The sequence below is a fragment of the Triticum aestivum genome, chromosome 6D (assembly GCF_018294505.1).
Source record: "Triticum aestivum cultivar Chinese Spring chromosome 6D, IWGSC CS RefSeq v2.1, whole genome shotgun sequence".
Classification (NCBI taxonomy): Eukaryota; Viridiplantae; Streptophyta; class Magnoliopsida; order Poales; family Poaceae; genus Triticum; species Triticum aestivum.
Window position 1 is genome coordinate 458,825,685 of NC_057811.1, and position 13,954 is coordinate 458,839,638.

General features: G+C 41.7%; 1 protein-coding gene across 1 annotated transcript in view; it reads right to left on the bottom strand.

The window, feature by feature from the left end:
* The window catches only part of LOC123142700 (protein TSS-like), a 43,858-nt gene extending 42,958 nt beyond the window's left edge, over window positions 1-900 (bottom strand). Inside the window, exons 1-2 of the mRNA XM_044561490.1 lie at window positions 696-900; window positions 370-535 (exon numbers count right to left, since the gene is read on the bottom strand). Coding sequence (XP_044417425.1) covers window positions 370-535; window positions 696-900 — 371 coding nt within the window. The remainder of the gene's footprint in view (window positions 1-369; window positions 536-695) is intronic.
* Between the last annotated feature and the right edge of the window lie 13,054 nt (window positions 901-13,954).

A 13,954-nucleotide genomic window follows, 5' to 3' on the forward strand; every position in this document is an offset into this window, starting at 1 on the left:
CCGGGCGAGACCGGCGGGCGCGGGGCGTCCAGCCGTGGGCAGAGGAGACGCGGGGGGTCGATGCAGCGCGCGGGGGCCGGCGACGGGGAGCCTCGGGCACGGGGTAGTGGACGGACGGGCACAACCTCGAAGGAGTCGACGACGGGGCCGTTGGTGGAGAGCGAGTGGAAGCAGGCATAGGGGGCCTCTGGTGGCCGCGACTGCAGCGGAGCAGCGACAGCAGGGAGCCATGGCTGGGTGGCGTGGGAGCGAGTTGCCGCGGTGGCGGGGCGCGTCTGTGGAAACGTTGCTGGGGCGAGGCGGAGCTCGGGCTTCAGCGTCGATGTGCGAGGGCCAGCAGAAAGCAGCGGTAGCAGGGAGCTCTTCTACGAGCAGAGGCGGCACGGCTGAGAGGTCATGCACTGCTGCTCCTTGCGACTTAGCATGGGGAGGAGGCCCACGGAGATGCAACAGAAGATAGGCACGACAGTGAGCGCCGCAGCTGGCCGGAACGAGCCAGTGCACGGGCAGTATTCGGGCAGCGTCCGAATCATATCTGGGAAGTTTATAGGGAATTATCTGGCTGTTGTATGGGCAATATCCGACTTGTGTCTGACTAATGTCTGGGTAGTGTATGGGGCATATCTGGTTTCCTTCTGGGAAGTGTATGACCAAGGTTTTGGCGATGCATGGCCATTGTACAGGAAGCATCTAACCATTATCTGGCCATTGCCTCGGAGGAGCAAACGGAGGAGCAAGGGAGGCGCAGCATAGAGGAGAGCGGACGCGAGCGGCATGCGGATGGATGCGGCCGACCGAAGCGAGGCGGCGCGGCGCGCACGGGCGGACGGCCGGCGTCGCAGTGGTGGTGACGAAGAGGCCGAGGACCGATGGCGAGGACGTGCCGCCCCTCGCGGCCATTCCGGGGGCATATGCCGATGTCGAGCCCCCGACCGCTATCGGAGAGACGGCGCGACGCCGCAGCGGTGAAGACGAAAATGGTCCCGCCTGGACTGCGAAACCAGCAGCAGCGTGGTAGCATAGTAGTAGTACCACACCACGGTGGGCGCCAACTGTTGGGGTATTCTCACGGGGGGCTTGCGAGTCGACAGATGCCACAAGGGCTTAGTGTGAGGGTAAGACTGCTGCTGATAGGCCCGAGAGCGGGTATGCGAGTAGCACGCGCTAGTTTACCCAGGTTCGGGCTCTCCGGAGAGATAATACCCCTACTCCTGCATGTTTGAATATCTGTGGTATATCTGGTACAGAGTGCTCCTAGAGCTGTATCTGAGATCAGTGCCAAGTGCATCTGATCTGGTATCTGTGTAAATATGTGTGCACAAGAGTGTGTGGCGTGGTGCACTTGGCACTAGTGGCCGTGGGTGGAGCTTGTGGCCGTATGGGTGTGTGTCCATACGTGAGCATGTATGCATGTGTGTGTGAGTCCATCCCCCATGGATGGATGGATGTGTGCCTTTATATAGGCATGGGGGTAGTGGCTTTGGTTGTAAGCTACCATGGGTAGCTTACAAGCCAAGCTATGTAGGCATGGTGCATGTCATGCTTGTTCCCTGGGCACTTTATAGAATAGTGTCAAGGGGACAGGTACACTGTAGATGATGGCGTCGCGGTACAGCCGTCTCGTCCGCGGTATGGCCATCACGTCGGTGTCTTGTCGGTGTCGGGCCGGGCTGCAGTGGGCAGCCGGCTGGTTCGCGCAGTTGGCAGCCGGCTGTGTTGAGCAGTCGGACGGGGAGCCGGCAGGAGCGGCCGGGCAGTCGGACTGACTGGCTTTGCTAGCCCTGATGTCTTGAATTATTGTCTCGCCGTCTTCGGGGTACCCGTGGTCAATTACTCCATCACTTGATATTCTCATAATTATGCGCTTTTCTATCAATTGCTCGGCAGTAATTTGTTCACCCACCGTAATACATGCTATCTAGACAGAAGCCACTAGTGAAACCTATGGCCCCCGGGTCTATTTTCCATCATATAATCTTCTATTTTACATCATGTTAGTTTCCTGTCAACTTTCAAATTTCTGTTGCCGTTCTTTTATTTTGCAATCTTTACTTTCCAATCTATACAACAAAAATACCAAAAATATTTATTTTATTATCTTTATTAGATCTCACTTTTGCGAGTGACCGTGAAGGGATTGACAACCCCTTTATCGCGTTGGTTGCAAGGTTCTTGATTGTTTGTGCAGGTACTAGGTGACTTGCGTGTTATCTCCTACTGGATTGATACCTTGGTTGTCAAAAACTGAGGGAAATACTTACGCTACTTTGCTGCATCACCCTTTCCTCTTCAAGGGAAAACCAACGCATGCTCAAGAGGTAGCACTCCCCTTGTGTCGAATCTATAAATTTGGGTTGAATACTCTACCCTTGAAAACTGTTGCGATCCCCTATACTAGTGGGTTATCAAGACCTTTTTCTGGCGCCGTTGCCGGGGAGCATATCTATATTTGCTAAGTCACTTGGGATTATTATCAATTTATCATTATGAAGAATCTGAAGGATACCAAGACTAATATTTTTCCCTCTAAGACGAGGGGAGGTAAGGAACTGCCATCTAGCTCTGCACTTGATTCACCTTCTATTATGAGTAAACTTGCGACACCACCACATGCTATTAATCCTGATATGTTGCAAGTTATTGATGATGGTACTTCTATGAATGCTACTCATGATGGTGCTAGTACCTTGCTTGACGATGGTGTGCCACTAGGTGATTTTGTTGATGAACAAATTGCTAGAGTTAGAGAGAGTGAAATTACCGAAACTAATGAGATTACTGAAACTGATGAAGTACTTGAAACTGAAAATCTTGAAACACCTTTTAGACCTAGCTCTCCTAGATATGAATTGCCTAAGGTACGTGAAGGTTATGTTATGGATGAGGAGACAGCTAGAGACTTTTTTGCTTCCAATGATAGAGATGATCTTAAGAAATTATTATGCAAACTGAAAGAAAAATCTTTGAATGCTAGAATGAAATGTGATCCTTAGTTTGCTACTTCTCCTATCTTTGTTGATGATAAGGATTATGAATTCTCTATTGACCCAGAGTTAATTACTTTTTTGAATCTGATCCTTTCCATGGTTATGAAACTGAAACTGTTGTGGCACACCTTACTAAGTTGAATGACATAGCCACCCTTTTTTCTCATGATGAGAAAATTTGCTATTATTATATCCTCAAGTTATTTCCGTTCTCATTAAAGGGTGATGCTAAGACTTGGTACAATACTCTTGCTCCTGGTTGTGTGCGTATTCCCCAGGATATGATTTATTACTTCACTGAAAAATATTTTCCTGCCCATAAGAAACAAGCAGCCTTACAGGAAATATTTAACTTTGTGCAAATTGAAGAACAGAGTCTCCCACAAGCTTGGGGGAGGCTTCTCCAATTGCTAAATGCTTTGCCTGATCATCCTCTCAAAAAAATGTAATACTTGATATCTTCTATAATGGACTAACCGATGCTTCTAGGGACTTCCTAGATAGTTGCGCTGGTTGTGTTTTCAGGGAAAGAACTGTTGAGCAAGCTGAGGAATTATTGAATAACAGATTGAAAAATTGTGATGATTGGACTCTTCCCGAACCACCGCCTAAACCCACTCTGAAGAAGAGGGGTATCTTATATCTCAGTCCTGAAGATATGCAGGAGGCAAAGAAATGTATGAAGGAAAAAGGTATTAAAGCCGAGGATGTGAAAAAATTACCTCCTATCGCATCACCACCATCATGAGTGGTAGGGGTAAATTCTTATTGAAGTTTGATGAAGGTGATATTCCTTATAATAAACATCCTAGTCAATGCCTTTATGAGTTTGACAACTATATTAGAAAACAAGATCACTTCAATGCCAATGTTATGAAACAATTGAAATATAATTCTGATATGATTGCTCGCTTGAGTGACTTGTTATTTAGAATCTCCAATGATGTTAGAGGTGTAGGAAAACATGCCTCTATGGTTCAAACTCAATTAGAACAAGTTGCTAAATCTCAAAGAGAATTGCTTGATGAAATGAATAGTAACATACATGATAATTTTCATGAAGATACTCAACCAGACAATGATAAACAACCAGATAACAATGTTGAGATAAAACCAGCTGTTGATCTTGATAACCCACAATCTAAAAATAAAATATATGACAAAAAAGACTTTGTTGGTAGAAAACATGGAAGAGAAAGAGAACCATGTCCAAAAACCCATGCCCTTTCCACCTAAATCCACTAAGAAAAAGGATGATGAAGAATTTGAACGCTTTGCTAAAATGCGTAGGCCAGTCTTTTTGCACACTCGTTTGACTGGTATTTTAATGATGGCCCCTTATGCGAAATACATGAAAGACATCATCTCTAATAAAAGAAAAATACCGGAAGCTGAAATCTCCACTATGCTTGATAATTATTCTTTTAAGGATGGAGTACCTAAAAACTTGGAGATTCGGGAATACCAACTATACCTTGCTACATTAAAAGAAATTATGTTAAAACTGCTTCGTGTGATTTCGGAGCTGGTGTTAGTGTCATGCCTTTCTCCTCATATAAATGACTTGATTTGAATAAACTCACACCTACTGAAATATCTTTGCAAATGGCTGACAAATCAACTGCCATACCTATCGGTATTTGTGAGGATGTGCCTGTTGTTGTTGCAAATGTTACTATCTTGACTGACTTTGTTATACTTGAGATGCCCGAGGATGACAACATGTCGATTATCCTTGGTAGACCCTTCTTGAATACTGCAGGGGCTGTTATCGATTGCAATAAAAGCAAGGTCACTTTTCATATCAATGGTAATGAGCATACGGTGCACTTTCCGAAGAAACAATTCCAAGTGAATGGTATTAGTGCTATTCAAAAATCTCCGACACGCACTATTGGAAGTTTTCAACTACCTCTACTACTGCCAAAAAGAAACATGAAATGCTTATTGTTGGGGACATACATATCCCCGTTGAGGTAACTTAGTGTTTTTACGCAAGTTCTTCAATTTCATGCTAATCGAAGATGGTTGTTAATAATACTTGATCAACCTTATTAATGGATCGTTTTTGAAAGGTATAAAGTTGATGAACCTAGTAGGCACAACCTTCTATTTCCCACTCTTGTTTTCTGTTTTTCTTAGTTAAATAAAATAAAATGCCATGTTTTGTCTGCTTTCTGAATTTTCCGTGAAATAAAAAATGAGCCAAAAATAGAAGTTCTCAGAATGCCACGAAAATATAATACAATTTTTTTCTGAATATTTCTGAATTTTTAGTGCAAATAACACCAGAGCGGGGTGCTCTAGGTGGGTGATACGTCTCCAACGTATCTATAATTTTTGATTGTTCCATGCTATTATATTATCCATCTAGGATGTTTCATATGCATTTATATGCTATTTTATATGATTTTGGGACTAACCTATTAACCTAGAGCCTAGTGCCAGTTTATGTTTTTTCCTAGTTTTTGAGTATTGCAGAAAAGGAAAACCAAACGGAGTCCAATTGACCTGAAATTTCACGGAGATTATTTTTGGACCAGAAGAAGCCCACGGAGTATCGGAGATGGACCAGAAGAGTCCCGAGGCACCCACGAGGGTGGGAGGCGCGCCCTACCCCCCTGGGGGCGCCCCCCTACCTCGTGGCCGCCTCGGAGACCCCCCTGACTTGTTCCCGATGCCAACACCTCTTATATATACCCAAACTTCCAGAACATAACCTAGATCGGGAGTTCCGCCGCCGCAAGCCTCGGTAGCCACCAAAAACCAATCGGGACCCTATTCCGGCACCCTGCCGGAGGGGGGATCCATCACCGGTGGCCATCTTCATCATCCCGGCGCTCTCCATGACGAGGAGGGAGTAGTACACCCTCGGGGCTGAGGGTATCTACTAGAATCTATGTGTTTGATCTCTCTCTCTCTCTCTCGTGTTCTTGATATGGCACGATCTTGATGTATCGCTAGCTTTGCTATTATAGTTGGATCTTATGATGTTTCTCCCCCTTATCTTCTTGTAATGGATTGAGTTTTCCCTTTGAAGTTATCTTATCGGATTGAGTCTTTAAGCATTTGAGAACACTTTATGTATGTCTTGCATGTGCTTATCTGTGGTGACAATGGGATATTCACGTGATCTACTTGATGTATGTTTTGGTGATCAACTTGCGGGTTCAGTGACCTTGTGAACTTATGCATAGGGGTTGGCACACGTTTTCGTCTTGACTCTCCGGTAGAAACTTTGGGGCACTCTTTGAAGTTCTATGTGTTGGTTGAATAGATGAATCTGAGATTGTGTGATGCATATCGTATAATTATACCCACGGATACTTGAGGTGACATTGGAGTATCTGGTGACATTAGGGTTTTGGTTGATTTGTGTCTTAAGGTGTTATTCTAGTACGAAATCTAGGATAGATCAAACAGAAAGAATAGCTTCGTGTTATTATACTACGGACTCTTGAATAGATCGATCAGAAAGGATAACTTTGAGGTGGTTTCGTACCCTACAATAATCTCTTTGTTTGTTCTCCGCTATTAGTTACTTTGGAGTGACTCTTTGTTGCATGTTGAGGGATAGTTATATGATCCAGTTATGTTATTATTGTTGAGAGAACTAGCACTAGTGAAAGTATGAACCCTAGGCCTTGTTTCCTAGCATTGCAATACCATTTATGCTCCCTTTTACCACTTTCTACCTTGCTGTTTTTATATTTTCATATTACAAAAACCTATATCTACCATCCATATTGCACTTGTATCACCATCTCTTCGCCGAACTAGTGCACCTATACAATTTACCATTGTATTTGGTGTGTTGGGGACACAAGAGACTCTTTGTTATTTGATTGCAGGTTTGCTTGAGAGAGACCATCTTCATCCTATGCCTTCGACGGATTGATAAACCTTAGGTCATCCACTTGAGGGAAATTTGCTACTGTCCTACAAACCTCTGCACTTGGAGGCCCAACAACGTCTACAAGAAGAAGGTTGTGTAGTAGACATCAAGCTCTTTTCTGGCGCCATTGCCGGGGAGGTTAGTGCTTGAAGGTATATCTTTAGATCTTGCAATCGAATCTTTTAGTTTCTTGTTTTATCACTAGTTTAGTCTATACAAGAAAACTACAAAAAATGGAATTAAGGGTGCCCCATATGCTTCATCTTTTTAATATCTTTGGTGAAAATGATGGGAAGGAAATTTGTGCTCAAGTACTAGAAGAAGAATTACATAGAATGCTTGGCACTAAATCTTCGAATGACGAGCATGATTGCAATGTTGTTAGTATGAATTCTTTTAATACCCATGATGCTAATGATATGCAAAGCTACAAGCTTGGGGATGCTATGTTTGATGAAGATGATATTTTTTGTCCCCCAAGTTTATTATGATGAAAGCATGCCTCCTATTTATGATGATTATTGCGATGACACATATGCTATAAAGAATAAAGATAACCATGAAACTTGTCATCATGATTTTAATTTTCAATTGGATTATGCTTCACATCATAGTTATTTTGTTGAGTTTTCTCCCACTACTATTCATGAGAACAAATTTGCTTTTGTGGAGAGTAATAAAATTTCTATGCTTGTAGATCATGAAAAGAATGCTTTATGTGATGGTTATATTGTTGAATTCATTCATGATGCTACTGAAAATTATTATGAGGGAGGAACATATGCTTGTAGGAATTGCAATAATATCAAGTTTCCTCTCTATGTGTTGAAAATCTTGAAGCTATGCTTGTTTTACCTTCCTATGCTAGTTGATTCTTGTTCCCATAAGTTGTTTGCTCACAAAATCCCTATGCATAGGAAGTGGTTTAGGCTTAAATGTGCTAGTCATATGCTTCATGATGCTCCCGTTATTTTTCAATTCTTATCTTTTATGTGAGCATCATTGTCATCATCATGCCTAGCTAAAAAGGCAATAAAGAAAAGCGCTTGTTGGGAGACAACCCAATATTTACCTTTACTGTTTTTGCGTGTTCACATGATTATGCTACTGTAGTAATCATGTTTTATAGCTTTTGTTTCAATAAAGTGCCAAGTAAGACCTTTAGGATAGCTTACGGTGATAGTTAATTTGATCTTGCTGAAAAACAGAAACTTTTGCGCGCACGAGATTAGTTTTCATAAATCACAGGATCGTGCTTTTCAGTTGATTCTTTTTGCAGAAGATTAATAAACAAATTGCTTAGGACTTCCTAATTTCTCAGGATTTTTGGAGTTACATAAGTATTCGAATGATACAGATTACTACAGACTGTTCTGTTTTTGACAGATTCTGTTTTATTATGTTGTTTGCTTATTTTGATGAATCTATGAGTAGTATCGGAGGGTATGAACCATAGAGAAGTTTTAATACAGTAGATATTACACCAATATGAATTTAGAATGAGTTCACAACAGTACCAAAAGTGGCGATTTATTTTCTTATACTAACAGAGCTCATAAGATTTTCTGTTGAGTTTTGTGTTGTGAAGTTTTCATGTTTTGGGTAAAGATTCGATGGACTATGGAATAAGGAGTGGCAAGAGCCTAAGCTTGGGGATTCCCAAGGCACCCCAAGGTAATATTCAAGGAAAACCAAGAGCCTAAGCTTGGGGATGCCCCGGATGGCATCCCCTCTTTCGTCTTCGTTCATCGGTAACTTTACTTGGAGCTATATTTTTATTCACCACATGGTATGCGTTTTGCTTGGAGAGTCATTTTATTTTGTTAGTATTTGCTTACTGTTATTTAGAATAATGTTTTGCATCTTTATTTTCAATAAAAGTGTCAAGGATAGCCCTTACAATGCTTATTTTGCGAGTATACATGTTGCTGTTTAAAAACAGAAAGTTTGTCGTTGTTGCAAAAATTCCCTAGAAAAGTCAGAATATGATAAAATGTTGAAACTTTTTGCATAATAAGCTCTGATAAATTTTCTACAGTGTCGTAGAATTTCATAATGTTTGGAGTTAGGGAAGTATTGATACTCTTGCATTCTTTACATACTGTACTGTTTTGGCAGATTGCTGTTATGTTTGCATTGTTTGCATATGTTTGCTTGTTTAATGATTCTATTTGAGGATAGGAGTATTAAATATGCAGAGACATTTAGTATGCAATGTTTAATAATAATTTTTGTGATTTTCTACAGTAGAGAATGATAAGGTTTTTGCATTGATTTATACTAACTTATCTCACGAGTTCTTGTTGAGTTTTGTGTGGATGAAGTTTTTTGAGATTTAGGGAAACCGTGATATGAGAGGAATTAAGGAGGCACAAAATCTCAAGCTTGGGGATGCCCAAGGCACCCCAAGATAATATTTCAAGAAGTCTCAAGCATCTAAGCTTGGGGATGCCCCGGTTGGCATCCCACCTTTCTTCTTCAACAATTATCGGTTAGTATCGGTTGATCCTAAGTTTTTGCTTCTTCACATGAGTTGTCCTATCCTTGCAATGTCATTTTATTTTGTTTTGCTTGCTGTTTGAATAAAATACGAAGATCTGAAATTCTTAATTGTTAGAGAGTCTTCACATAGTTGCATAATTATTCGACTACTCATTGATCTTCACTTATATCTTTCGGAGTAGTTTGTCATTTGCTCTAGTGCTTCACTTATATCTTTTTAGAGCACGGCGGTGGTTTTATTTTGAAGAAATAGATGAACTCTCATGCTTCACTTATATTATTTTGAGAATCTTTTAGAACAACATGGTAATTTGCTTTGGTTATGAATTTAGTCCTAATATGATAGCCATCCAAGAGGGATATAATAAAAACTTTCATATAAAGTGCATTGAATACTATGAGAAGTTTGATGCTTGATGATCGTTTTGAGATATGAGGATGGTGATATTAGAGTCATGCTAGTAGAGTAGTTGTGAATTTGAGAAATACCTGTGTTGAGGTTTGCAAGTCCCGTAGCATGCACATATGGTAACCGTTGTGTGACAAATTTGAAGCATGAGGTATTTCTTTGATTCTCATCCTTTGTGTGGAGGTCGGGATCGCGCGATGGTTAACTCCTAGCAACCCTTCCCCTAGGGGCATGCATGTAGTACTTTGTTTTGATGACTTGTATATTTTTGCAATAAGTATGTGAGTTCATTATGACTAATGTTGAGTCCATGGATTATACGCACTCTCACCCTTCCATCATTGCTAGCCTCTTCGGTGTCGTGCATTGCCCTTTCTCACCTTGAGAGTTGGTGCAAACTTCGCCGGTGCATCCAAACCCCGTGATATGATACGCTCTATCACACATAAACCTCGTTATATCTTCCTCAAAACAGCCACCATACCTACCTATTATGGCATTTCCATAGCCATTCCGAGATATATTGCCATGCAACTTTCCACCATTTCATTTATTATGACACGCTTCATCATTGTCATATTTCCTTGCATGATCATGTAGTTGACATCGTATTTGTGGCAAGGCCACCATGCATAATTCATACATGTCACTCTTGATTCATTGCCCATCCCGGTACACCGCCGGAGGCACTCATATAGAATCATATTTTGTTCTAGTATCGAGTTGTAAATAAATAGAAGTGTGATGATCATCATTAATAGAGCATTGTCCCAAATAAACAAAAAAAATAAAGGCCAAAGAAAAAAAGAAAGGCCCCAAAAAAGGGGCAATGCTACTATCCTTTTTTTCCACACTTGTGCTTCAAAGTAGTACCATGTTCTTTATGATAGAGAGTCTCTTGTTTTGTCACTTTCATATACTAGTGGGAATTTTTCATTATAGAACTTGGCTTGTATATTCCAATAATGGGCTTCCTCAAATGCCCTAGGTCTTCGTGAGCAAGCAAGTTGGATGCTTGCCCACTTAGAGTCTTTTGTTGAGCTTTCGTACATTTATAGCTCTAGTGCATCCGTTGCATGACAATCCCTACTCCTTGCATTGACATCAATTGATGGGCATCTCCCTAGCCCGTTGATTAGCCGCGTCAATGTGAGACTTTCTCCTTTTTTGTCTTCTCCACAACCACCATTCTATTCCACCCATAGTGCTTTGTCCATGGCTCATGCTCATGTATTGCGTGAAAGTTGAAAAAGTTTGAAAATACTAAAGTATGAAACAATTGCTTGGCTGAAACCGGGGTTGTGCATGATTTGAGTATTTTGTGTGACGAAGATGGAGCATAGCCAAACTATATGATTTTGTAGGGATGAACTTTCTTTGGCCATGTTATTTTGAGAAGACATAATTGCTTTGTTAGTATGCTTGAAGTATTATTATTTTTATGTCAATATTAAACTTTTGTCTTGAATCTTATGGATCTGAATATTCTTGCCACAATAAAGAAGATTACATTGATAAATATGTTAGGTAGCATTCCACATCAAAAATTCTATTTTTATCATTTACCTACTCGAGGACGAGCAGGAATTAAGCTTGGGGATGCTTGATACGTCTCCAACGTATCTATAATTTTTGATTATTCCATGCTATTATATTATCCATGTAGGATGTTTTATATGCATTTAAATGCTATTTTATATGATTTTGGGACTAAGCTATTAACCTAGAGCCCAGTGCTAGTTTTTGTTTTTTCCTTGTTTTTGAGTATCGCAGAAAAGGAAAACCAAACGGAGTTCAATTAACCTGAAATTTCATGGAGATTATTTTTGGACCAGAAGAAGCCCACGGAGTATCAGAGATGGACCAGAAGAGTCCCAAGGCACCCGCTAGGGTGGGGGAGCGCCCTACCCCCTGGGCGCGCCCCCTACCTCGTGGCCGCCTCGGAGACCCCCCTGACTTGTTCCCGACGCCAACACCTCTTATATGTACCCAAACTTCTAGAACATAACCTAGATCGGGAGTTCCGCCGCCACTAGCCTCTGTAGCCACCAAAAACCAATTGGGACCCTGTTCCGGCACCCTGCCGGAGGGAGGATCCATCACCGGTGGCCATCTTCATTGTAGCGATTTGACCTCAGACGGTCAAATCTCTGTGTTCAGTGTCATCCCTGGATCGGTAATGCTGACACACACAGTACTTGAAGGATTTATAACAGAGTAGCAATCACACACTTATTACATCGGTAGTCTCAAAAGAGAACTTATTACAATAAATATGGCTTAAGGCCATATAACTAAGATAACAGCGGAAGGCTTGGAAGATAAAGTGAGTCCATCAACTCCAACGACATAGCTCAGTGCATGACAACGACCTAGCGCACCTTACTCTTCGTATGGAAAGTCTGCAACATGATATGTTGCAGCCCGAAAACGGGTCAGCACATGGAATATGCTGGAAATATAACACAATAGAGCAAAGAACAGATAAATGCTATCACTACATGCATATATGGCTGGTGGAGGCTCTATGATTATAATGTTTTGCGAAAAGCCAATTTTTTTCCTACAACAAAGGAATATGTTTTATTTAACTATCATGGTGGTTGAAACATCATTGAGAAGGTTCCTCCAACTCAATCCCAATTAAAATAATCATTAACATCCGAACAAATTAATTTAGAGTGATGAGATCAAATCAATAGTTCAAGTACCAGATACTCAAGATGTCCATAACCGGGGACACGGCTAACCATGTTTAGTTTGTACACTCTACAGGGGTTTGCGCACTTTTCCCCATAAGACTTGATCTCCTCCGTTGGATTTCTTGCACTACATGGTGTTTGAGAAACGGATGACCGAGACACAGTCTTTCAGAAACATTAACTCTTTACTCTGGGTGGACAGTTACACCTACTTTCCCCTACATCTGCTAGCCCACCACTGAAAGAGGTCATACAACATACTCAACTATGCTAGAGTCCATAATAGCTTGTGGCTGCACACGGAAGTTTCTAGCATGAATAGTCTTATGATCCCTTCGAGCCTGGGTGGCGAACCAGAGGATGATCACACGGGTACTCCGGGATATCCTAGGACAACACTGGATTCTCCAGGTGCCCAAACCAACAATCCACCCAGATGTGTATTAAAGTAACGACCTTAATACAACCATTAATTAAACACTCACATCTATCATGGATCTCTCAAACCAAACCACGTCTACGAGCATAGCATAGCAACATAAGCATAACATAGAAGTAACTCCCAGGGTTTGAATATAAACAAGGCAATAGGTTCTACCTCATCATCTACTTCCCAATACCCACATGTTATCAATTCCTAACCATGCAATGTTTGAGGGTTGAAACTAATGCATAAAAATTGGGTATGAAAAGAATATGATCAATGTGTTACTTGCCTTGCTGACGATCCACAAAACCTAGTGACTCGTAGTAGCACGCTTCGCACTCCGGGAATTCTATCGCAAACAAACAATAACATACATAAGCACTCAAGCAAATATGCACAGGTAAAACTCAAATAAGAAGATCGAATCTGAAAACTCAACTGAAGAGATTCGATCTGCAAAAAGAATCAATCGAATTGGAGCTACGGAACTGAAACTACGGTCAAAAGAACTTCGAATTCAAATCTGCTTGAAACCAAAATTTTAAATTGTAGAAACCATGTTCAAGTTGATTAAACAGAAAGAGAGGTTTGAGATGAAGATTTTGGCGTTGGTTTCACTGGATTTGGACAAACGGTTAAGAAACGGCGAGGGTTTGAAGATCAGGGGCTAATCTACGATAAAAGTAATCACAGATAGGTCCCTGGCCGAAAAATAAAATAAAGAGAAAAAGACTAACGAATGAACATTCGCTGTCTGAACCTAACCGGCGAACAACGTTCGTTAAAACGAACGAACGGACGAACGTCCACTAAATAAATAAACCGGCGAAAAGCCGAACCGATCTAAAAAAATAAACCGATTTAGGGTTTTTAAGAAAACCGGGGTTTTTACCTAAAAAAAGCAAAAAAACCAGCGGCAGCTCGAGGTCAACGGCGGCGGCGGGGCAGCAAGATCCGGCGGGCGGGGCGGCATGCGGCGGCGTGCGGCGCGCGGGCGGTGGCGGGAGGCGCGGCGCAGGCGGCGGCGAGCGG